The 23,539-nt window shown below is 34.3% G+C and overlaps 1 protein-coding gene across 2 annotated transcripts in view; it reads left to right on the top strand.

The window, feature by feature from the left end:
• Positions 1-23,539, top strand: part of FAM69A (family with sequence similarity 69 member A) — a 100,061-nt gene that overhangs the window by 67,374 nt on the left and 9,148 nt on the right. Inside the window, exon 2 of one of the 2 annotated variants that reach the window (XM_025052047.1) lies at positions 9,386-9,520. In XM_025052047.1, the coding sequence (XP_024907815.1) occupies positions 9,407-9,520 (114 nt within the window). In that variant the 5' untranslated portion in view covers positions 9,386-9,406. Of the gene's footprint in view, positions 1-9,378; positions 9,521-23,539 lie in introns of those variants that run through there. The other variant, XM_006919414.3, reaches the window with a different exon arrangement.

Raw genomic sequence — 23,539 nt, 5'->3', positions numbered from 1 at the left:
CAGAGGCGGGGTTAGGTTTCAATATTTAATTGCCACTGTGTATCTAAAAGTCACACAAATGAGTATAGGGAAAGGAAGCTTCAGAACCTAGCAGCCTCCTGCATTAATCTCACAGAATATTAACTAAAATTAATTTTTTTAAAGTCCCTTTATAATGATCAGGTTTCATCTAAATGATAATCAGTTAGCCTCTGGATACTGTGTTGAAAATTATGTTATATTAATAAGGTGGTACAACCTTATAAGTAACTATTCCAAGTAATTTTTGCCCTAAAATATATTTTAGAATCTGAAATTTAAGGAGACCAGTCTTTTTAATCTTCAAGTTTAGGTAAAACATAGCTAAACTTTATTTTTAGTAAGTAAACTGTTAGTGAATTTAAGTACCAACTAGGATTCCCATATAAAATTTGCATGCAACTATGGTATGTTTTAGTAAATTTTAAACCCAGTATGGTGCCTCTGTCCAACTAAAAGGTGAAAATGGACACCTGATTTGCCCATTCTTGGTGCCAGAATCTCAACGGAAATAATAATATAATGTGAATCTTATTCAGAAACTTATCTATAACCACATCTGAAGTAGTTCTTTAACTTGAGACTTTGTGTATAGAAGCCAAAAATTGGTTGATAGTTGTTGAGCCCATGATATGGAATGAGACCTATATTCAGTTAACTTTAAACATAAATACAACTACACATACTATTAATGGATTTTAATTGCAATTTCCAGTTCTTCCTAACTAAGAAGGAAGAACCCTTCATCAGAATGACCGAGAAAATTGTCTCTGTTTTAGCTAGAACCTCTACATTGCTTTTCTCATCACCCCTAGACCCTGCTTTGCTGATCCTATCCTGGAGTGGGAGGTAGACTCCAAAGATGACCCCTCAGTGAACCATGCCTCCTGGTATTCATGCCCTTACGTACTGCCCCATCCCACATTCAGTCTGATGTGGCCCTGCGTAACCAAAAGAGTGTGGCAGAAATGATGCAGCTTCCACCTTGGTCTCTTACTCCACTTACTCTGGAGTAAGTCAATCATCCTGACTACCCTGACACCATTTTCTAAAGAAGTCTGGTTAGCCTCATGAAACTATTCCAGCTATTCTAGCTGAGGGATTGGACATGTGAATGAGGAAGCCATCTGCATATCCAAGTCAGTCCTTCATCGCATGACTCCAGCCCTAGTCACAAATGCATGAAAAATGAGATAACTGCCTGGTGGAGCCCAGTCAACCCTCAGAACCATGAAAGACATAAATTATTGTTGTAAGCCACTAAGTTTTGGGGTAGTTTGTTATACAGCAATAGAAAACTGGAACATTTAGCTTTCTTTTTTTATTGTTAAATTTATCAGAGTGACATTGATTAATAAAATTATATGGGTTTCAAGTGTGAATTCAATAATACATCATCTGTATATTGCATTGTATGTTCACTACCCAAAGTCAGATCTCTTTCCTTCATCATATATTTGACCCTGTTTACCCTTATTTACCTCTCCCACCCCTTTGCCTCTGGAAACCACTGACCTGTTGTCTGTGTCTATGAGTTTTTGTTTGTCTTGTTTGTTGCTTTCAGTTTTTATCTCATATATAAGAGAAATCATATGGTTCTTGACTTTTTCATCTTATTTTGCTTAGCATGATAATCTCAAGATCCATCCATGTTGTCACAAATGGCATTTCATCTTTTCTTATGGCTAATTAATATTCCATTGTATATATGCACTACATCTTCTTTATCCAATCATCTGTTGAAGGGCACTTTGGATATTTCTGTGTCTTGGCCGCCATGAATAATGCCGCAATGAACATAGGGGTACGTATATCTTTACAAAGAAATGTTTTCAAAAATTTGGGGTAGATACCCAGAAGAGGGGTTGCTGGGTCATATGGTAGCTCTACTCTTAATTTTTTGAGGAACCTCCTTACTGTTTTTCATAATGATTGTACCAATTTACATTCCACCAGCAGTATATGAGAGTTCCTTTTTTTCCACATATTCTCTAACACTTATTTCTTGTCTTATTGAAAATAGCCATTCTAACAGGCATGAGGTAGTATCTCATTGTGATTTTGATTTGCATTTCCCTTATAGCTAGTGAAGTTGAGCATATATCTATTAGCTGCATGTATGACTTCTTGGGAGAAGTATCTATTCAGGTTCTTTGCCCATGTTTTAATTTGATTGTTTTTTGTTGTTGTTGATTTGTATAGATTCTTTATATATGTTGGATATTAACCCTCAATTGGAGGCATTGTTTTCACATATCTTCTCCCATTTAGTTGATTGCCTCTTTGTTTTGTTGATGGTTTCTTTTGCTGTGCAGAAGCTTTTCAGTTTGATATAGTCCCATCCATTTATTTTTGCTTTTACTTCTCTTGCCTTTGAAGTCAAATTTATAAAATCCTCTCTAAATCCAAGGTTCATGAGTTTAGTACCTATGTTTTCTTCTATGCAATTTATTGTTTCAGGTCTTATATTTAGGTCTTTGATCCATTTTGAGTTAATTTTGGTGTATGGTAACAGATAGCAGTCTAGTTTCATTTAGCTTTCTTAAGCCTGTCCTTTTGTACTAGAATAAAGAACCTGATGACTGAGTTCTTTTCATTTGCTGTTGCAAATGCTAATGTTCCTTTTATGCAGAGTGCTAATAGAAGCTATACCTCCTTCCCATATGCTCTGTAAAATTTTGGGTGTCTACTTGTTCATTAAATGCCTTCTGTGTGCCCTCTTTTTTAATCCTGGGATGGCTTTTCTTGGCCTTGCAGCTCTCTTATACATATGCTTGGCTTGTGTTCTCTAAAGTAGCAGCAAAGCAAAGGTTGTAGATTTCAACTTTTGGCAGGAAAAGTCATTTCTTCATTGGCTAAGAACCAAAATTGCACATACACCCCTGGGCAATTCTGTGACACTTCCCATGTAATGCCTTAAGCTTCCTCCTGGCACAACTGATTTAAGGCCAAACTATTTAATCATTCTAAGCACCATATCACATCAGCATGTGGTTGAAGTATATGCCCTCATTGTCTCTCCCAAACTTTATGGGTCCATGATTTCCAAGAACATTGGATGAAATATAGGAGACACCCAGAGTGTCTCACGTGGAGCCAGGCATAGATTGTGGCTTCATATTATGTGTTCTTTTTTTTTTTTTTTTGACAGAACTTGAAGAGAAATGTATACATTAAAAAATTTTTATACTGACTATGCATAAAATGAAGTAAATCGTTTAATAAAAAATCGAACAGTAGAATACTCTAGAGCAAAGAAAATGAACAGACTATGGATATATGCATCATTGTGGTTGAATCTCACAATATAATGCTTGAAAGAAATACGCAAGTCACAGTAAGATATATGGTGTATGCTTCTATTTCTGTAAAGTTAAAGAGCAATGAATATCAGACATTTTAGACATACATGATCAGTGGTTAAACTATATTGAAAAGCACATACATGATTATCATAGAAGTTGGGAGCTTGTTAATTAACTCTTTATTGGAGAGGGGCCCATAGGAATCAGTGAAGGCTCTAGAAAAATTTTATTTCTTAATCTAAATGGTAGTTACATGGTTATTTGCTTTCTAATTATAATTTAAGTTGTATATTTTAAATAATTCTGTATGAATGATATATTTCACAGTAAAGAAGTTTTTAAAAAGTAATCAGGAAATTTATAGCTCCTAGAGATATATTTTAAAATACATATATAAATGCCTCTTTTCTGATTTAAAAAAATATGTATTCATTATAGAAAATCTGTCTAATAGAGAAGAAAAATAGAAATCATCAGTAATCCCACCATTCTTGACAAGCTGGGGAGCGTGTACATTTTTAGAACCTTTCTTTTCATTACTTTTAACTTACATAAACTTAAGATTTTTCCTTGTTTGGAATGACATAGAAGTTCTTTTTATAATGTTTCTTTTATTACCATAGCTTTCTTTTATGTTTGTGAAAATTATCAGTAGGATAAATTTGGTACATTTAGATATTCTTCTTAGGGGTTTTTCGATAGCCCTCCAGCTAGCAGTGAGTAAATTTTTAATGAGGGGATAGGATTCATTCCAAATAAAGTTTATCTGCATGTGTTGTGATATAGAGTAAATATTTACCCTATTAAGTGGTTTCTTCGTGTTTCTGTTTTTTACGGCTAGCATAGTTTTCAAAAATATTACTATAACTATCTAGATTTATTTAAAGAAAAGGGTAAAAGTCATATTTGAGGATATGTGTCAATAATTTTAACTCTAGTTTTTTTTCGGCCAGATTACTTCAAAATATACTGTATATGTCAGCTAGGTACAATGTCACTATAACAATAAGAATATATATTATTTGAAGATTATTTCAGAGTAACTGGTAATTTAAAAATTTGAATAAAATGGACAAACATGTCTGTCAGCTTTATCTATGAAATGATGAAATGATTGTATTCAGGTTTCACAATAACCTTACCTATTATGTTTCTTGAGTGTTCAAGTCCACTAAATATGTTAAATAAAATATTTGTGAGTAAAAGTGGAGATATGGTAACTTTTTCTTCCCTACTTCTCAAAATTAAGAACATCCACATAGAGATTATTTAGGAGTAAAGTAAATGGGACTTTGTGCTTTATATGTTTATGAAAGATGTTGAATATAGAATAGATAGTAATAGTCTTAAATGGCTAAATTTTGATGTTGCCTGTTTACGCCTATTTTTTGAAACTTATTATAAAATTATTTAGCAAAATCAAAGGTTTCAGATTTCTTTTGAAATATAAAGTATCATAATGAGATCAAATGATATAAAAAAAGAAGAAATGTCACTATTCTTTAGAATGGAAAGGCAGAGAAAGTTTGTTTCATCATTTATATATTTTCTATCCAGTGATTTTTCTTTATTTATCATAAAGTATTGCTAATCACTTACTCTAGTCATAAAGAACTTCTGTTATTTCCAGACAGAGGTTACATTTTTCTAATTAGTTTATGCCTTAAAGACTAATTTAAAATGAAATTATATTGCCATGTAAATTTGATTCTTTTGACCTCATAATTTTTGTTTTCATTTTATCATGTAATGAAAATACAAGGTTTCTCAACCTTAGCACTATTGACATTTGGGCCAAATAATTCTTTGGTGTTGGGGAGAGGGCTGTTCTGTGCATTGTAGGATGTTTAGCACCCTCTTGGGCCTATACCCACAAGATTCTAATAGCACTCATCAGTTGTGAAACACTCTCCAGATGTTGCCAGGTTTCCCCTTGGGGACAAAATTGACTCCAGTTGAGAATCACTGCTATAGTATATTTACTAAAATTTTTATCATGCTTTTCAGGAGCATAATATGGAATAAAGCAGTGTGCCATTAGTAGCTGGGGACAAACTCAGCAGAACAGAAATGCTGCTAGGCAGTATGTTGGATAGTTCTATAGTTCAACAAAAATAAAAAAAGTCAGAAACAATAACTACATTTCTTAATCAAAGACTAGATTGTCTAGGTAATTGGTACAGAACAGACCACTGGAAACATTTCAGTGAGTGCCACACTGGGAAATATAATTAGTTAATAGCTGCAGATGTCATTTATGGCTGTTTTCTTCAGTCATTATTTTTAAATATGAGATAGCAGGATCTGCAGATATTAAAGGACACATGAAGATCCTTCTCCTGTTTTGGGTTACCTCAAAATCACAGTAATTTTCCATGGCATGCTGGAATAAAAATGTGTTTCACTCCTTTTGTCATTATGTCTACAAGAGGTGATATCCAGTGCCCTGCTGGGAACGTCATTAATCTGACTTCTCTCCAAAATTTTTGGATTCTGTGTCATGACGAGAACTGAGCAGGCAAGCCAGTTCACAGGGTGTTTTTCAGTTTAAACATATGCCAGAGATAATCGAAAATGTAGCTATTTGAGTGATGTAGAAAAGCAAAACAAATTTCAAGTTTATTAAATTATATATGCAGGAGGGAGAAATATACAAAAGTCTCAGCTCCCAACACCTATTAATCTACTGCTCATTTGAAAGCATTTTGTGTTAGTTTTATTGAACACTTGTACAAAAACCTGAGTAAAAATTATTGATGGAGAATCTAAAGGACAGGTGACATCACTAGACTCCTAGAGGTGGGTGTCCGGAAGAAGGTAAGATAGGACCAAAGCCTGAACACTGACTGAGAGCTCTACTTACCAGGTTTGTGTTGGTTTCTTTTACTTGGTGACTTATTCTTGCTGTGGAGCAAGGCAGAAAGAGGAAGAAAAAAATTGTGTAAGGTCTTCTCTGATTCTTTTACTAAAAGAATTGAGATTAATTTTGTTTTAAAAACTGTGTCAAAAATATCATATAAAATGTTACTATAAGATTAGATTTCTAAAAGTAAAATCATGCCATGCTACAGTCCTTCAAGTGACATTTCTAGCAGTTTTAAGGGTACTTGTATAGTAGATTTATTGTGTTTGTCTCTAACTGGAGATGTGCTGAAAGTGCCAAGGCAGTACCTGGCACATAGTAGACAGTCATTAAATAGTTGCTGACTGAATGTGTGGGAAGGATGTATTTTGGTGTGGCAGTGTGTCGTTTTGTACAATAGAAAGATTCTTAAACCAATAGAGCAAAACATATACAACAGAAGGCAGATATGCATCGCCTAGCTTGAACAATTATCAACTCATGGAAAATCTTGCTTTAACTGTATACCACATACTTTTCCCATTCCATGTTATTTTGAAGCAAATTCCAGATATCATATCATTTCATCGATAAATATTTCAGTGTCTTTCTCTAAAAGATTAGGGCTCTTTTTTAAACATTACTACAGACCATTATCATATCTAAAATATTAAAATTATTCTTTAATATCATCAAGTATCCTGTCAGTCTTCAAATTTTCAGTTGTCCCATAAATGTCATTCCCCCTCACACATTTTTTCATTTGAATCAGGACTCAAAAAAGATCCATGTATTGTGATTATTTATTTCTTAAATATTTTTTAATGTTTGGTTTTTTTCAGCTTCTCTTTATTTTCCCACTTATAATTTATTTCTTTAAGAAACTGGGTTGTTTTGTTGCAGTTTTTCCCACAGCCTAGAGTTTGCTGATTGCATCCTAATAGTGTCACTTATTTAAATGTCACTTATGTTCCTCTTTCTCCTGCATTTTCTATAAACTGGTAGTTGGAGCTAAAGGCTTGATCAGATTCAGATTCAGTTTTCTTTTTGGCAAGTCCAAAAACAAAGCAGTGGATAAATCATAATGACAGCATTATTGACCTTTTGCTCAGTGCCTTGCATATTGATTTAGCTAACATTTGTTAAGTATTTTCTCTGTGCCTAGCAATGTGCTTATTTCTATAGGTATTATGTCATTTAATCATATTTAAGCCTCATAATACTATTACATATCCATTCCTATCTGATGACTAGACCTCTTATTGGGGCCAAGTAATCTTGATTGTCTTTCAAACAAACTCCTTAGTATATACCCTCATTGTCATGTATGCGATTTAATTTGGAATTATCCAAACTTTTACTGGATTAATTTAGACTATATAAAAATATCTTGCATTAAAGACGTTTTCTGATATTTTAATAAGTTAAATAATGACACTCAAAGACCTATCATTTAACTGTGAATTTGTTGTACTCAAGCTTTTTGTACTAGAATTCACCATCTGTCAACTTCGTAGACTGATATCTAAACCATAAACAGCTAACAGAATTTAGTATTTCCTGAGTTTCTTTTTCCTTTGCACTCATGGTCTTCTGCAGGTACACTTTTTTGTTTCTTTCATCTCTTTCTGCTTTCTTTGTGTGCTCACACTGCTCACAGTATCCTACTGTTGCCTAGTGTGAGAAATTGGCTCATGATTGTAAAAGCAAAACTAGCCTTTCATTGTTTGTTTACCTATCTTTAATTTATTCTGCTTCATTCTCTCCGTAGTCCTAAATTCTACTGTTTATAAAACCAGACCATTGGAGCTCCAGACTCAAAAACTACATGTCAGATTATCTTGACCAACTCACATTTTTGAAGATTAAAGTGTTTTATAATGTCAATTTTTGACTCCAAAAAGGACTCCTTATAGTTAACAGGGCTGAAATTTATAGCCAGAATCTAGTAGCTGTTGTTTACAGACATCTCTAAAGCACACCACTTATCAGGAAAAGCCGCAGAGTGAGCTGCCAGCCTCCTGCACTGTGTTCCTGCTGTGTGAGCACAAACGTTATAAAAGGAGTTCCTGGAATCATATTTCCACCAATGGGCTAAGACCTGCTCTGTCCAATTGGAGCTGCACAGCTGTACAGCTATATCCTCATTTGCATCTTTATTGACCAATCAGAGCAGCTCCATAACAACCAATCAAGACGTGAGATTATGAACAAGCAGGGCAGTGTTATTTGGACCAATCAAACTGTGCAAATTTGGATGCTTCATGCGCATAGAAATGGACCAATAAGGGACCAGGGCAGGCATGTTCTCCATATAAACTAGCATCTCCTTTGGGGTGTGGGGAGCACACTTCACTTTTCACTGGAGGCTGTGTTCTCCAGTTTGCAAACTATTCACCTGAGTAAAGCTGCTCCTTTTACTGCACTTCCCAGTTGGGGATACATGTTGACATTAGACTGGTGGCATCAATATTTTGTTGATAGGTTGATGGAGAAAAGCCACCAACCAGTCCAAGCTGCAACTTGATACCAGAACTCTGGGAGCAAAACAATGCAAAGAAGATCCCATTATGCAGCTTTACAAAAATAATGTATTCTTTATATATCTTAACCTGTCTTCTCCAGTCACTTGCCGTTAATAGTTGTTATATTCTCAGCTCTCTAGAATACCAATTAGGTGAAGCATCTGGTTGGTTGAATAGAAGGAATGACTACAACAGGGAAATAGAAGTTTATTTTCTTATTCTGGTTGTACCTCACTGTGAGATATTAGACAAATAGCCAAATTCTCTGTTCTTATTTTCTAAAATACAATTTTACCTTTATGATTATCCATAAAGAACTTTAAGATTCTTATTTGAAACAATCTTCTGTAAGCTTGTATAAATAGGAATTGTATCTCTCTTTACCTGATTTTACAGGATGCCCAGGGTAGCATGGTGCACGTGCTTGTGCTTAATAAGTAAACTTCAATGCTACTCGTGTTTGAAAGGTTGTACACTTTAAAGGGTATTTTGTTCCCTTTTCCTTGGCAGGACTAAGGAGCTTCCTTTTCTAAGACCAGTGCTGTTTGGACTCAGTGAAAGTACACTTTGTTCTAGGAGAATTGCCATATGAAAGCCTAGAATATATATTGAGTTTTTCCAGGAAGAGTGGAAAAATCATGTTCTAGGACAATGAATGCTGAATGAATGATTATTATGTGCTCTTTTACTCACAGGCTCGTTTCTCATATGTGCGGATGAAATATCTTTTCTTTTCCTGGTTGGTGGTTTTTGTTGGAAGCTGGATAATATATGTGCAGTACTCCACCTATACAGAACTGTGCAGAGGAAAGGACTGTAAGAAAATAATAGTAAGTATTTTTTTATTTCCTAGTATATGAAAAATATCTATTAATAGGTTATATTAATAACACATTATATTTACTATTTATATTTACTAATAATTATTTTCAAAAAGTAAAAGTTAATTTGACCCTCAAGTTGTACTGAACTTCTTGACATTTCTGTATGACCAAGTTAATAGGACTGTTCTTTACTTTGAAAAATCTGATATTCAAAAATCTAAATATATAATACAGACTAGTATGAGAGCTTCCTAATTACAAAGAGGGATTTTTATTTTTCAAATATACTTGAAGTTTAGTTTAATCAGATGGGTTTTTTAATGTTTAGAGTATGAAAGTGTGTACAGGCAACCTTTTCCAGAACATGTCTTTTGAAGAAATGGAGTTATTCTCTAATCCTGTAAATGTATCTAAAATGCATATACGTACATTTATTATTTCATTTCTATCCTAATGATTGGATATGTCTCAGGAAAATTGTTCTATCAGTCTAAGATTTCTAATAATAATTATTGGTTCCATAGCACTTGTATTTTAACTCCTTGCTTTCTCCTAGTATCTTCTGCTATAAATAATATTAAACCGTTTCATCTGATAATTACATTTTTTGATAATAATGATTGTTGGGATCCCAATTGTTCTAACTTATTAAAGGTTCCATAATTATTGAGTAGTTACTCTTAACCCAGGCCAGTGGTGCTAGGTGAGTGCATGTAACGGGACAAGACACAAACTTACAGTCTATCAGGGAAAAAAATGAATAATTATAGTAAAGTAAGATAAATATTACATTAGCAAGTATTATAGGAACATAAGAGGGAGATCTGAGCTTTCCAACATTCTAAGAAAATACAAATCAATTTAAGTGTAGGTACTCCTATCAGTCAGGATTTTTTTAAAAAAATTATTCCCCAGGAGTATTACAGCCTCTTAACTAGGCAAAGGAGAAATTACTAATATAAGAAATATAAGAAGCAAGGGAATTAATTAGTAAAGAGAGTCCCAAATCAAGGTTCAAAGATGTCAATCTTAAGTTCATTCCAGTTGGCCATTCTACATCCATAAGGAACTTTAAGATAGGAGGAACCCCTGGAGCCAGGCAATGTATTGGGTACTTTACATGGTCATTAATACTTAAGATAATACTCTGAAAGCCCCCTAAAAGCTCATTTTACAAATAAACAAGTGTGACTAAGAGAGAGAAGAATTTGCTTGTGATGTGGAGCCAGAATTTGATCCTAATTCGGTCTCTATTTAAAGCTCATGCTCTTTCTGCTACCCTGTATCAGAAAAGACTGACAAAGTTGAATAAAGCTAACAAAACCTCTCACAAAACTCACCTTCAATGAAGAAGAAAGAAGCAGAAGTTATATAATTAACTATAATAACATATAAATAACCAAACTATTTAAAATGTTCATTTCCCTTCTTCTAGGCCATTTTTCTTAAAGTAGGTACCTTGGGGCACATTAAAAGGCGTTTCATAGAAAGAAAGATTTCCATGGTCAGATATATTTGAAAACAGAGGGTTAAACAAAGATAAATATCTGACTTTACTGAGGACTTCTCAAGATCTTTAATATACTAATGTGCATTGTATGTCTCCAGAGAAGGCAAACATACTTGATTAGGAAAAAATCCATTCCCACCACAATCCTCCCAGGAAGACCTATAACATCATCTGGTGATATTAGAAATACTGTTCTAAGAAATTAAGCCAAAATGAAATAGATATGCTTTTATCTAACGTTAATACAATAACTTTCAAAAGGAGGGCATATGTTGGTACGTGATCTGTTTTTAATGTTTAGAGTATGAATTACAGTTGAAATGCCTCATAATTTTTTCTTTAATTTCATTTTAATTAATGAAACTAAGATGCAAACAGAAAGAATATTTTTGAAGTATATATTAAAGCTTTTTAAAAACCATGTAAAAGTGGACCTGTACAGCTTAAACCCATGGTGTTCAAGGGTCAGCTGTAGAGTTGTTTCCACTTTCTGGCTATTGTAAATAATGCTGCTGTGAGCATCGGTGTGCAAGTATCTGTTTGAGGCCCTGCTTTCAGTTCTTTTGGGTGTATATACCTAGAAGTGGAACTGGTGAATCATACAGTAATTCTGTGTTTAACTTTTTGAAGAACTGTAATATTGTCTCCTTGATTCTCTTAAATACAGTTCGATTCTCTGTTGAAACTGTCTATTGTTTTATTTATTTTCTCTACCTTTTTCCTTATTTTCTTGAACATGAACATCGTTATAAAATCCTTTTTGGATGACTTCAACATTTGGATCATCTGTGGACCTGTTTCTATTGTCCATGTTTAGCTCTTGTTTTTAGTCATGTCATTTTGTCTTTTGGCATGTCCTGTAATTTTTTCATCATGCCTCCAGAATGAGTTTCCCTTCTCTCTAATAGGCAGATATTATAATGGTAGCTGATCACCTGATCAGAGCTATGCTGAGTGGGAGCTAGGTTGCACCTCTAGTAAAGCTCAAGCTATTTTTGACTCATTTCCATTCCAAGAACATAGCCCTCTGGGAATTTCAGCTGAGAGCCTGCAAATTCATTGGGGTGTCTCCCTCTGGCAGGTTCAAAATTCTAGTCTGTATCTTGTGAGACTGCAAAAACATCTGTTCTGCTTTTCAAAGACTTTCCAATGAGATTTTTAGCCTCCCATTCTGTAAAACCTCAGATTTGGCAAATCCCAACAAGATAACTGGCTGTATGTTTGAGGTTCCCTTAGTTTCCTATAAAAGCAGTATACAGTACTGGTTCTCAGAATCTTGTGCCTGCCTGTATCAGCAAAATCCCTAAGGGAAAGTTATAAGAGTTAACTCACCTTTCTGAGGTTCTTTTAGCTCACCTTTACTCTTGGGGTTTGGTCCTTCAGGGTCTCAGCCCAAAGCATGGTATTCCAAGGTCCCACCCTTGGTAGGAATTGGTCTAGATTTTTATCTTCTACAAGACTGTATATTTCAGGTCATACATCTCCAGGCAAACGCAGCCACCAAAGCAAGGCTCACCTCTCTCGAATCTTATTCTCTCCCAGATCTTGACTGAGTAATTTTTCACTATCTTGTTAGCACTTTGCAGCTTTAATACATACCTTAAAAATATTTTTCTGCTCGCTTTTTAGTTCTAATCAAACAATTCCTATGTAATATTAGTGCTATCTTAATACTGACCTTAGTATTACCAGTTTCAGTAAGTTTCAAGAACATAACTCCTGAATGCAAAGCAACTACAATTTATTTTTAAAGCCAGCCTTAGGAAAAGATATATTTTAGTCTCAGAAAACTTTTTTTTTTATCATTTTCAAGTTTTAGTAAGATAAGCATTGAATTATGCTGGAATTATGTTCTGCTTCCATTTCTTATCAATTAAAGTCTCCAGAAGATGACTGCGGCTGTCCCATTTAGAGCTTTGCCTCCAAGCTGAGATCATTGTTTCGGAGTTCGGGATGACACGTGATCAACAGAGTGTGATAAGCAGTTTAATTATGTTTAAAATTCATAGTCTATCTCAGCTGACATAGTTTTCTTCTCTGTATATCTTTCTTTTTCCCTCTCTGTCTGCATGTAAGGGGTCATGTCTATTGTAGTGGTTAAGAGCATCAGCATTGGAATTAAAGAGCTTCAAGTCTGAATTCCACATTCACCATTCCTTAGCTGGGCAAGTTATTTAGCCTCTGTAAAATGGGGATTAATAATACTATATGTCTCATCAGGTGGTTGTGAGGATAAAATGAGCTCATGTATTAAAAGGTTATTAATACTGTATTGTATATTTGAAAGTTGCTAAAGAGTAGATTTAAAAGTTACCACAAGAAAAAATTTTCTAACTGTGTATGGTGATGGATGTTAACTAGACTTATTGTGGTGATTATTTCACTTTGTAGATAGTCCCCAATTTATGATGGTTCACTTTATGATTTTTGGACTTTATGGTGGTATGAAAGTGATACACATAATAAATTATGAGCTGTTCAATACTTTGTTATAAAATATGCTTTGTGTTAGATGATTTTGCCCAGCTGTAGGCTACTGTAAGTGTTCTGAGCACATTTAAGATATGGTGTTTAGTAGGTTAGGTGTATTAAATGCATTTTTGATTTACAGTATTTTCAGTTTACAATGGATTTATCAGGATGTAACCCCATCGTAAGCGAATGAGCATCTACATATACAAATATCAAATTATTATGTTATACACCTGAAACTAATATAATGTTATATGTCAGTTATATCTCAATTTAAGTAAAGAAAGGGATTTATTATAAGGAATTGGCTTGGCCAGTTGTGGAGACTGGCTAAGAAAGTCCAAAATCCATAGAGTAGGCTGTCAAGTACAGTCTGGAACTTCTGGGCATGGGCTGATGCTGCTGTCCACAGATGGAATTTCTTCTTCTTCAGGGAAGCCTCAGCAGTTCTTTTCAGATCCTTCAACTAATTAAATCAGGCCCACCCAGACCATCTAAGATAATCTCTCTCAAAGTTGATTGATTATGGACTTTAATTACAACTACAAAATACCTTTATAGCAACACCTAGATTATTGTTTGCTTCATTAACTGGGGACTACAGGCTCGCTAAGTTGACACACCCACAGACCATTCACATCATGTTAAAAATATTTAGTTTGTACTATAAATAGTTGTACTACAACAATTTAAAGGCTTCAGCGAAAGATCTTTCTCTACTATTCTACTGTGGATAGAATAATAGTGACAGGCTTCATAGAGGAGCTAGAACTTCTGTAGGGCTTTATGGAATAGAAGGAATTTAGAAAGGCATTGAGGAACGTCTTTCTCCTAATTATAAACCCAGCTTGCGTTAGCACTTTCATCCCAAAGAGCAAGGTGCTGATTAATATAAAATCTGAGAATTTCCAGAATCATGCATTAATAGCCACTGAACCATAGCTTTGGTGTTTGGGCCTATTGGCTGCCTATAAATTAATATAGTTTCCTCTTTTGTCCTTTTATTGTAAATTTAAAAAACAAACCTAGAATGTTGAACAAATCAGATATGTAGTTCATATAAATTATGTACTCTGTGTATTAGTCTCTTTTAGTAATCAAGTCTATTTCTTCAACATTGTAAATCACTGTAGAATATTACTATTATTTTCCTGAGATGTTTTCTTTAATAAAGTTAACAAATAATTTTTGTTAAAAGATGTTATAAACTTAATGGATTCTTAATTTATCTTAAGTTTTTAGGGAGCTGGGAGCCAAAACTGAGATTAATTTTGCACATTGTACATTGATTTGCAGTTTGAATTCAGATTTCTTGTTTTCAGTTTTTTATAAAACTATGAAACCTTCCACTGTCACATTCATTATTTAGAACTTGATTCTAGTCAAATGCGTAATAAGCTTTTAAAACTCAGAGAAGGGAAATCAAGTGGGGCTGGTGCACCCTGGGAAGCCAAGGTTAACTTGTGGAAGTTGTAAGGAATGAGGATTGTGTTCTGCTCTTTGTTTGAAGGCAGCTCTCTAAAACTGAGGGCAACCACTAACTAACCCTAATTAGATGTGCTTGGAAGGATTCATTTTTTTTTTCCAGTTGTACTTTTCTTTTTCTTTTACTAACCTAATTATAAGATGTTGTATAACTTATTGTACTGAACATTTTCTCTGATCATAGAAATCACTAATTTACTCAGATTTCAGCAAGTCCTATTTGGAGCTTAATTATAAAGAATTTTTTGCACAGCGTGACTTTCCTTTGCTGGGTTCTTTAAAAAAGAAAAAAAGTCAGAGAGGGAGAGAAATTTTCCTTCTATACCTTTTTTCAGGACAGTGTTGTTTAATATTGATATTTCGGGCATGTTCCTCTATGATCAATAGTGAGGTTCTACCTGGGTACTAATGAGGTACTAATAAAACTCATTGTGCTATTCTGGTGAACCTTTGTGACTGTTATACGATCATGTGCTTTAAAATGGAACATTAAAAGATGAAAGAGCCTCTAAATTTTATTACAGTCTCTTTTAAGATTTAATTTCTAGAAATGATGGTTTGTTGCTTAAGACAGCTAGCTTAATATATACTAAATTTAAGATATTTAGAACTGTGTTTTCAGTTAGATAGCAATATGTAACTAACAATTTCATTTAGTTTTGCATTTGCTTAGCATCAGTTATTTGACTCTAAAGGTTCATTTTGTGCTATTATCTTATATTTTTAAAACATATAGAACCAATCCACTTGGAATATACTGTTTTTAAGGTTCAAGCTTAGTTTTTTCCTTTGAAGAAAAGTATAGTCTTCCTTTATGTCAACTTGCATTAGGTTACTAATTTTTTCTTTATGAATTTACAGAAAAATATTTACTGAACAAGTTTATTTCAAATCACAACATACATAAGCTTTATTCTAAGGATAATCTTACTGGTTAAATTACAATAGCATTTCTGGTGGCCTTCATGTATTATGTTACACGCATACTTATGTCATGTGATGTTCACCGTGATACTGAGACAGGTGGTATCATTGTTATCATTCACATCATTCCTGAGAAGCAATAAAGAGATTAAGGGTTAAAGCCAGTTTTGAAGAACAAGTCAGCAATAAAACACCATGTTATTTTAGTTATGTGATTACCAGCACTATGCTGGAATCTGGAGATGCAGAGATAAGATGTGTCTCCACTCTGAAGATGCTTATAGACAAGTAGAGAATATAGAAAAATAAACAAGAAGCACATAATCGAGACTGGGAGTAGTGTTGCTAGATTTAGCAAAAATCAAAACAAAACAAAACACCAGGATCTCGGCTATTGTAAATACTGCTGTAATTAACATTTAGGGCACATATATCTTTTCAGGTTAGTGTTTTCATTTTCTTTGGATAAATATCCAGAAATGGAATTGCTGGATCATATGGTAGTTCTATTTTTAATTTCTTGAGGAATGTCCATATTGTTTTCCATAGTGCATCTTAATCATTTTTAAGTGTTTAGTTTAGTAGTGTTAAGTGTATTCACATTGTGTGCAACCAGTCTCCGTAATGTTTTCATCTTGCAAAACTGAAACTCTGTACCCATTAAACAACTTCTCATTTCCCTTCCCCCCCCAGGACCTGGCATCCACACTCCTACTTTCTGTTTCTATGAGTTTGATTACTTTAGAGACCTCAAAACTGGAATCACACAGTATTTGTCTTTTTGTGACTAGCTTATTTCACTTACCATAATATCCTGAAGTTTCATCCATATCGTAGCATGTGTCAGAATTTCCTTTTTAAGGTTGAATGATATTCCATTTTATGTATATGCCATATTTTGTTTATCCGTTCATCCACTGATGGACCCTTGGGTTGCTTCTGCCTTTTGCTTGGAAATTGTTTTAAATTAACCTAATCAGATCTGGCCATGCATCCTCTTTAGTTTCTATTTTGAAAGATAATGGTAGATGTTTGATATAGGTGAGTATTAACTACTCCCACACAACCTTATTACTAAGTTATAATGAAAATTATTTCTGCTACACATATAGGCATCTATTTAGCACATTATTTATACACAATCATAGAACATTTTATATAATTAGTCTAAACTCATTAAAGTTCTAACTCTGTCCTTTTAGGTGCTCTGTCATTTTGCATGCAAGATTTACTCAAGGCAGAAGCAGAGATACTGCAGAGGCAAGCTTGGTACCCTTACAATTAGCATCGGGGAACTAGAAATTCTGAACCGGTGATTCTGGAAACGTGGTCTCTTTGACCAGCAGTATTAGGATTACCTGGCAGCTTTCTACAAAAGAAGATTTTCAGCCCCACCTAAAACCTAATGAGTCAGAAACTGAGACTGAGGTTCACCAGTCTGTGTTTTAACAAGATCTCCAGGAGATCTGAAGCTCCCTAAAGTTTGAGAACCTCTGTTTTATAACGATTATCTCTGATTGCCTCCCTAAAGATAAAAGTTATAGCATCAACTGGTTCTGATGCTCTTCCTGTGAAGAGGTAGGGAACATCTCATATGTTAGCCAATCCACATACCTTAAATACCTTTAATTTCAACAATAGCCCATTTCTAACATTACCATGCAATTTAACAAGCCACAATTTTCACCAACAGAATCCAAATTTGCTAATTAACAAAATATTAGAAATGGATCAATCTTGATCAAGATATGGGTTTCCTTATTACCTTATTAGAACGTTAGCTGAGCACGTGAACATTCCTGCATTCCTGATTAGGATATTAGAGGCACTAGGACTATAAATTCACTTGCACACACACACGCACAAACACTGTGTATGCTGAAGAATTTTTTAAAAATTAGAGACATTATAAGAGAAGGGAAGGGAAGAATGGAGAGGGTTCGTGTGTGTGTGTATGTGTGTGTGTAGAGGAAGAGGAAAAGAGAGTGTGAAGAGCACCATTAATGACCAAGAAAAAAGTCAGGAGAGAGGCAAAAAATGAAAAGTTGAAGACACAGTGAGAGTACAGAGAATAGTGAAGATTTTAAATAGCTGATATAGGGCACAGAAAGGGTTGCTGACTAGAGACTTGGAGAATTCTCAGGCATTGTGTAAGAACCCAACTGTGCTGTTTTTTCCTAAGGAGAAATTGATAAGATTGTCTGGAATACATTTTTAGAACATGGATCTGAGAAAACTATTTAAAACTTAGTACTATGCAATCTGTTCATTGTCATCTCCCCTTGTGGTACAGTTTCCATAGTTCATGAAATTATTCCTTCAGCTTGGATGGATTTTGTAAAATTTAGCCAATGAGTGCCATCTTCTGGTACTATGAGTTATGTGCAAGCAAAAGAAGCTGTCCAGTCAAATTATTGTGGTAAAATCTTAGGGCTGGAAAAACCTTTGATGTTTTCCACTGAGTTTCCTATTGTAAAGTTGAACATTCTTTATAATCTCTTTCTTTTTAGTCAGAAGATCAGATTATTGACTGATTATAGTTTGTGTGTATGGCTGTGCCTGAAAAACAAAATGATGTGTGGCCAAACATCCTTTTTACATAAGCATGAGAGAAATTTGCTTTTAGTTTGTGATGGAAGCCACAAGTTGAAGAGCCTGTTCTTTGTGACTGCCTCTTTGATGCAGGGTTGGCTCAAGGCCTTTGCTCAAAACAGAAATGTGATTCTTGTAGCTGAATGCCAGACTTGTCTTCACTGCTTACCAGTTTACTGATAAGATACTGGTTTGTTCTTTTCTGTTTGTTTGTTTGTTTGTTTTAGATTTTATGGAAGAGTATTGATTTTATCCTCAATGGGGATTTAAAATCAAAATTACTATACTCTTTATGGTAACCACCATATGGTAATAAACATTTACCAGACACTTAAAGGCCAAAATCTGTGCTATTTGCTAGAGGGGAAGGGGAAGTTCAAAGGTAAATGACAGTGTCTCTGCCTTCAAGTCATCTTACTGTCTACCAGGGAAGATAATATGAACATAAATGATGTTAGATTTGGGAATATGAATTCCCAAAAGGTCACGCTTAGATCTTACCTGGGACAGAGTTATGGATAAAGTGTTCTTCACGATGCAGGAGCCAAAAGTCAGGGTAGTTGAAGGGGATAGTTCTATTAGTCCTATCTCAGAAGTTGTTCATAATAAAATGCCCTATTTCTGGGTGAAAACCCAGAATACACTTCATCTGTTCAGCAAGTGCTTTTTATATGCATTTGATAATGTGTCAGGCATTTGCAGTTTTAAGAAAACCAAGATGGAAGTCCTGGCCCTACTTTGAGTCACTCGTGCAGAGAAAATGAGTGTGACCAGGGCCCCTTAGTAGGAGCGCTGGAGTCAGGCCTCTGACACAGCCATTTTTAAACCTGCTCGGCATGTTCCTCTCCCAAGAGGAACCTTAATGGTTAAAAGTACAGGCTCTGGAAGCAGACTGTCAGGTTTAGTCAGATTCCAGTGCCACCACTAACCTACCCTGAAAGTTTCTTAATCTCTCTTGCCTCATTTTCTTTATCAACAAAATGGAGATAATGACAATACTTCTTTCATAGGGAGGTTGTGAGGGTTAAAGAGACATATATGTAAATATCCTAGAACAATGTTGACATATAGAAAGCAAGACAAACACCCATGTACCTACCATCTATTTAACAAATCTTAACCTTTTGCCATATTTTCTTCATTTAAAAAAAAAAATTACAGTTCAGTTGAAGCTCTCCTTATCTTCCCTGATAGTCTCCTTCTTCCTCCCCAGGGGTAACCACCATCTTTAATTGGGTGTGAGTCCTTGCCTTCATGTTTTCGTACTTTCACTATGCGCGTATGGGTACATGAATAATATATAGTATTGCTTTGCATGTTCCTACCTAAGCTTTAATAAATGATATTAAACCATATATATCATTCTGCAACTTTGTCCATTTGATATTACGTTTTCGACATTTTTCCATGTTCATAAGTATTGGCCAAGTTCTTTCATTTTAATTATTATGCAGTATTTCATGAATATACCACAATTTATTCAGCTATTCTCTAGATGGACATTTATGTTGTTACCTACCTTCTACTTTTATAAACATCCTGGATGGGCACCCTGAGGTCCTCCTAGACTGTCCTTTCACCTGATATTTTTTGTTACTGATTTTTCATTACTGATTTAATTTTTTTAATTTTATTAGTCTTAGTAATATTAAAATTTTCTATTCTCGTATCATTTATATTTTTCTAGAAATATTGTTCATATCAAACGTATTGCCATAGATTCTTTTTTTCACTATCACTACCCTTTTCTAATCATCTTTATTTGTGCCTCCTCTTTTTCTTATGATCAGTCTTGCTAAATGTTTACTCTTTTATTAGAGTTTTCAGAGCTTTTGATATTGTTGACTTTTTTTTTCATTAATTTCTGTATCTTTAAACCTTTTGAGAGTTTACTCTGTTAGTGTTATAATAACAATGGATTTTTAAAAGCCTTTTTAGTTGAATGCTTACTATTTATATTGTCTCTTATCTTTTCATCATTGCATTTAAAGCCAAAAATTTACCTCTAAGAACTACTTTAGCTGAATCCCCCAGTTTTGATATGTATACCTTTATTGTTGTTTATTGCAGATATTCTGCATTTCCAGTGTGATTTCTTCTTTAATCCACAAATTAGTTAGGAATGTGCTTTTTAGTTTCCAAACATGTCTGTGTTTATTTTAACATTATTTTTATTGTTGATTTCTTAATTCTTTGTGGTCAAAAAATGTAGTTCACACAGTCTTAATTCCTCAGAAACCCTAAGCTATCCCTGCAGGAGATTTCACTCCTGCTCCTGAGTAAGCCCTCAGAATTCACACCACCTTTGCCTCAGTGAAGAAACATGCCAATGAAATTGACAGCCATCTGCTCCAAGCAGAGATACCAACCAGATGGCTCTGCATTTCCGAAAAATACCCAGAAGATGACCTGGAGAAGAAAGTATTGAGCATCGACCTGTGTGTCCCCACCCCAAACTTGAGTCTGCTCCTCCTATGAAGATGAAGCGTGTTATTTTTGGTTACAGCCAGGTCTGAAAGAGAAAGCAGGCATGGTCAAGGGCTCACCCAGGAACTGCTCTGCTAGGTGAAGGGCAACAGCTCCTAGGTGTTGACACTTAACTCTACACATGGGCAGGGGTCCGGATCTCTTTCAAGGTTCTTATCCTCACAGCAAACTGTAGGTAGTGTTGGTAGGAGGGACCACTGGGCAGCTTTGAGGAGCTACTTTGGCCTCTTTTAAATATTAAGTACTTACCAGAGTCCACTGTGCTTTGGATGTTTCCTTGAGATCACAGAAAAATTTAAGCCACCAAAATGAAGGGCTCCAGAAACTATCCTGAGTTCCTGGCCCATGTAAGAGGAAGTCCAATGTTGGCCCTCTGATAGGGTGTAAGATCCAGAGAGCCAGAGCTGGATAAGACTGATCTGTGAGCAGCATGATGTTATCAGACTAAGGGAACCAGACTGACAGGGAGAATTCTGGGAAAGAGCAAACAGAAGGTAATTGTAGAAACCAGAGAATAGCAAGAAGGTCTAAAGCAGAGATTGGGAGATGAAGATCAGAGGAATTCTCTCAGCTACATAGAGAATATAGCCTTTTGTTTTTATTTTGTACCGGTTAATTCCTTTTTTTTGCTTTTCATTTTTTTCTAATTTCTTGAATTTTGAATTCATTTCTTTTGTTCTTTGTCGTTTATTAATGTAATTACAACTTTATATTCTTTAAACAGTTCTTCAAATTTATCTTTAGCTTTAGTTTCTGATATATATTTTAAAATATGTTATTATTGTTGTTTATTTCCTAGGTACTAAAAATGTCAAGTCTGTCTCTTTGACTCAGGAGTTAAAAGAGTATTTAAAATTTTCTGGATAAATTTTTGTCAATTTCAAGTTTTATTATATTGTGATTGTAAAATACTGTTTCTGCCATTTCTACTAAGTGGAATGTATTAAGGTTTGGGCCTAATTTTGTAAATGTTCCATGGGCATTTGAAAAGTCTATTCTCTGTTTTCAGGGCAATTAGATCAGGTTATTTAGTTCTTTTATATCCTTTTTCTGTAAACTTCTTTATCTGTCATGAACTAAGAAAAGTAAATTAGGATCTCCTACTTCTAATGCCTTTCTATTTATTTTTCTATTTCTTATACATTCCACTTAATGAATTTTAATGCTACTTTATTTGTCTTATAAAGAATTCATGACTGCAATGTCTTCATTGTGGATTTTGTGTTTTATCATTATAGAGAGCCTTTTATCCTTTTGGCTTTATTTAATGCTTTCACTCTTCCCCTACCCCCACCAATTCAGCCTCATCTGGTGTAAAATTACGACTTATTTTTTTCCCCTTGCATTTGGCTGGTACATCTGTGCCATCTTTTATTTTCAACTTTTTTGACACTATTTTTCGAGGATATTTTTCTTGCAATAGGTGTACTTATCCCATTGACATTTATAGATATGACTTAGTTCTGTATCACATTTTATGACCTACTTTCTGTTTTTAGAATTCATTTGGTTTCTCTCTTCCTCTAGGGGGTGTATATTTCTTTAATTTGTTTTATGTGTGTTCCTTCTGATTAGGAAGGTTTGTATTCTATTTTTAGCTCTTCTAATGGTTTACTCTATACTATAACTTTTAAAAATGTACTTCATTCTCTGTTTCTTTAGACTATATCTGTTTATTCCCCACCACAATCAATGATAAAATTATTGTACTTTCATTCATCCCGTCTCCTTTACTCCACTTAATTTTTATCAGTCATTATTATTAGTTTTTCTAGTGATCATCTCTATTTATCTTTAGCCACTAAGATATTTATTGCATTGTAATTTGTGTATGATCATCTCTACTGAGATGAATATACTTCTGTCTCTATTATTTGGTTTATTAGATGTAAATGTTATATTTTGATCTTGGATATTAAAGATAAGGAAATCAACAACCTTATACCACCTCCCATCTTCTTACATTTCCCCTTCTTGGTTTTTGTTAATTTTATTAATTTTACTAGTATAGTTAATAATAACATTCTAAACAATATACAGTAATGCTTAAGAGTATGAGCTCTGGAACCAGACTGCCTAGGTTGGAATCTTGTTATCATTTTATGACTGTGTGACCTCGAGCAAGTTACTCAACAGATATTTATTTCCTTATTATTACAATGGATATAACAATATGTTCTATGGATATAACAGAGTTGTTGTCATGTATATAAAAGTATAGCACTAGAACAGTGCCTGACAGATAGTTAGCATCTAGTAACCACCAGATATCAACTTAACAATTATTATGAAATAGATTCCCAGGCTCGTTTTCATCCCAGTCCTACATTTCAAGTGGCTTCCATGTTTGGCTATGTAAAATAATAACTACTGTTATTGAGCACTTATTAAATCACAGATTCTCTATACTCATTATACCATATACCTCACAATGCTATAAATCAAGTACTATTCACATTCTTTTTTACAAATGTGGAAATTGGGAGACAGGCAAGTTACACATCCTTTCTCAGACATCTTGCTGGCATTGCACCACTGTTACCTACCATTCACTG

This window comes from Pteropus alecto, unplaced genomic scaffold (assembly GCF_000325575.1).
Source record: "Pteropus alecto unplaced genomic scaffold, ASM32557v1 scaffold25, whole genome shotgun sequence".
Classification (NCBI taxonomy): domain Eukaryota; kingdom Metazoa; phylum Chordata; class Mammalia; order Chiroptera; family Pteropodidae; genus Pteropus; species Pteropus alecto.
The sequence above is the reverse complement of the archived record's forward strand: the minus strand, read 5'-3'. Positions and strand labels throughout refer to the sequence as shown.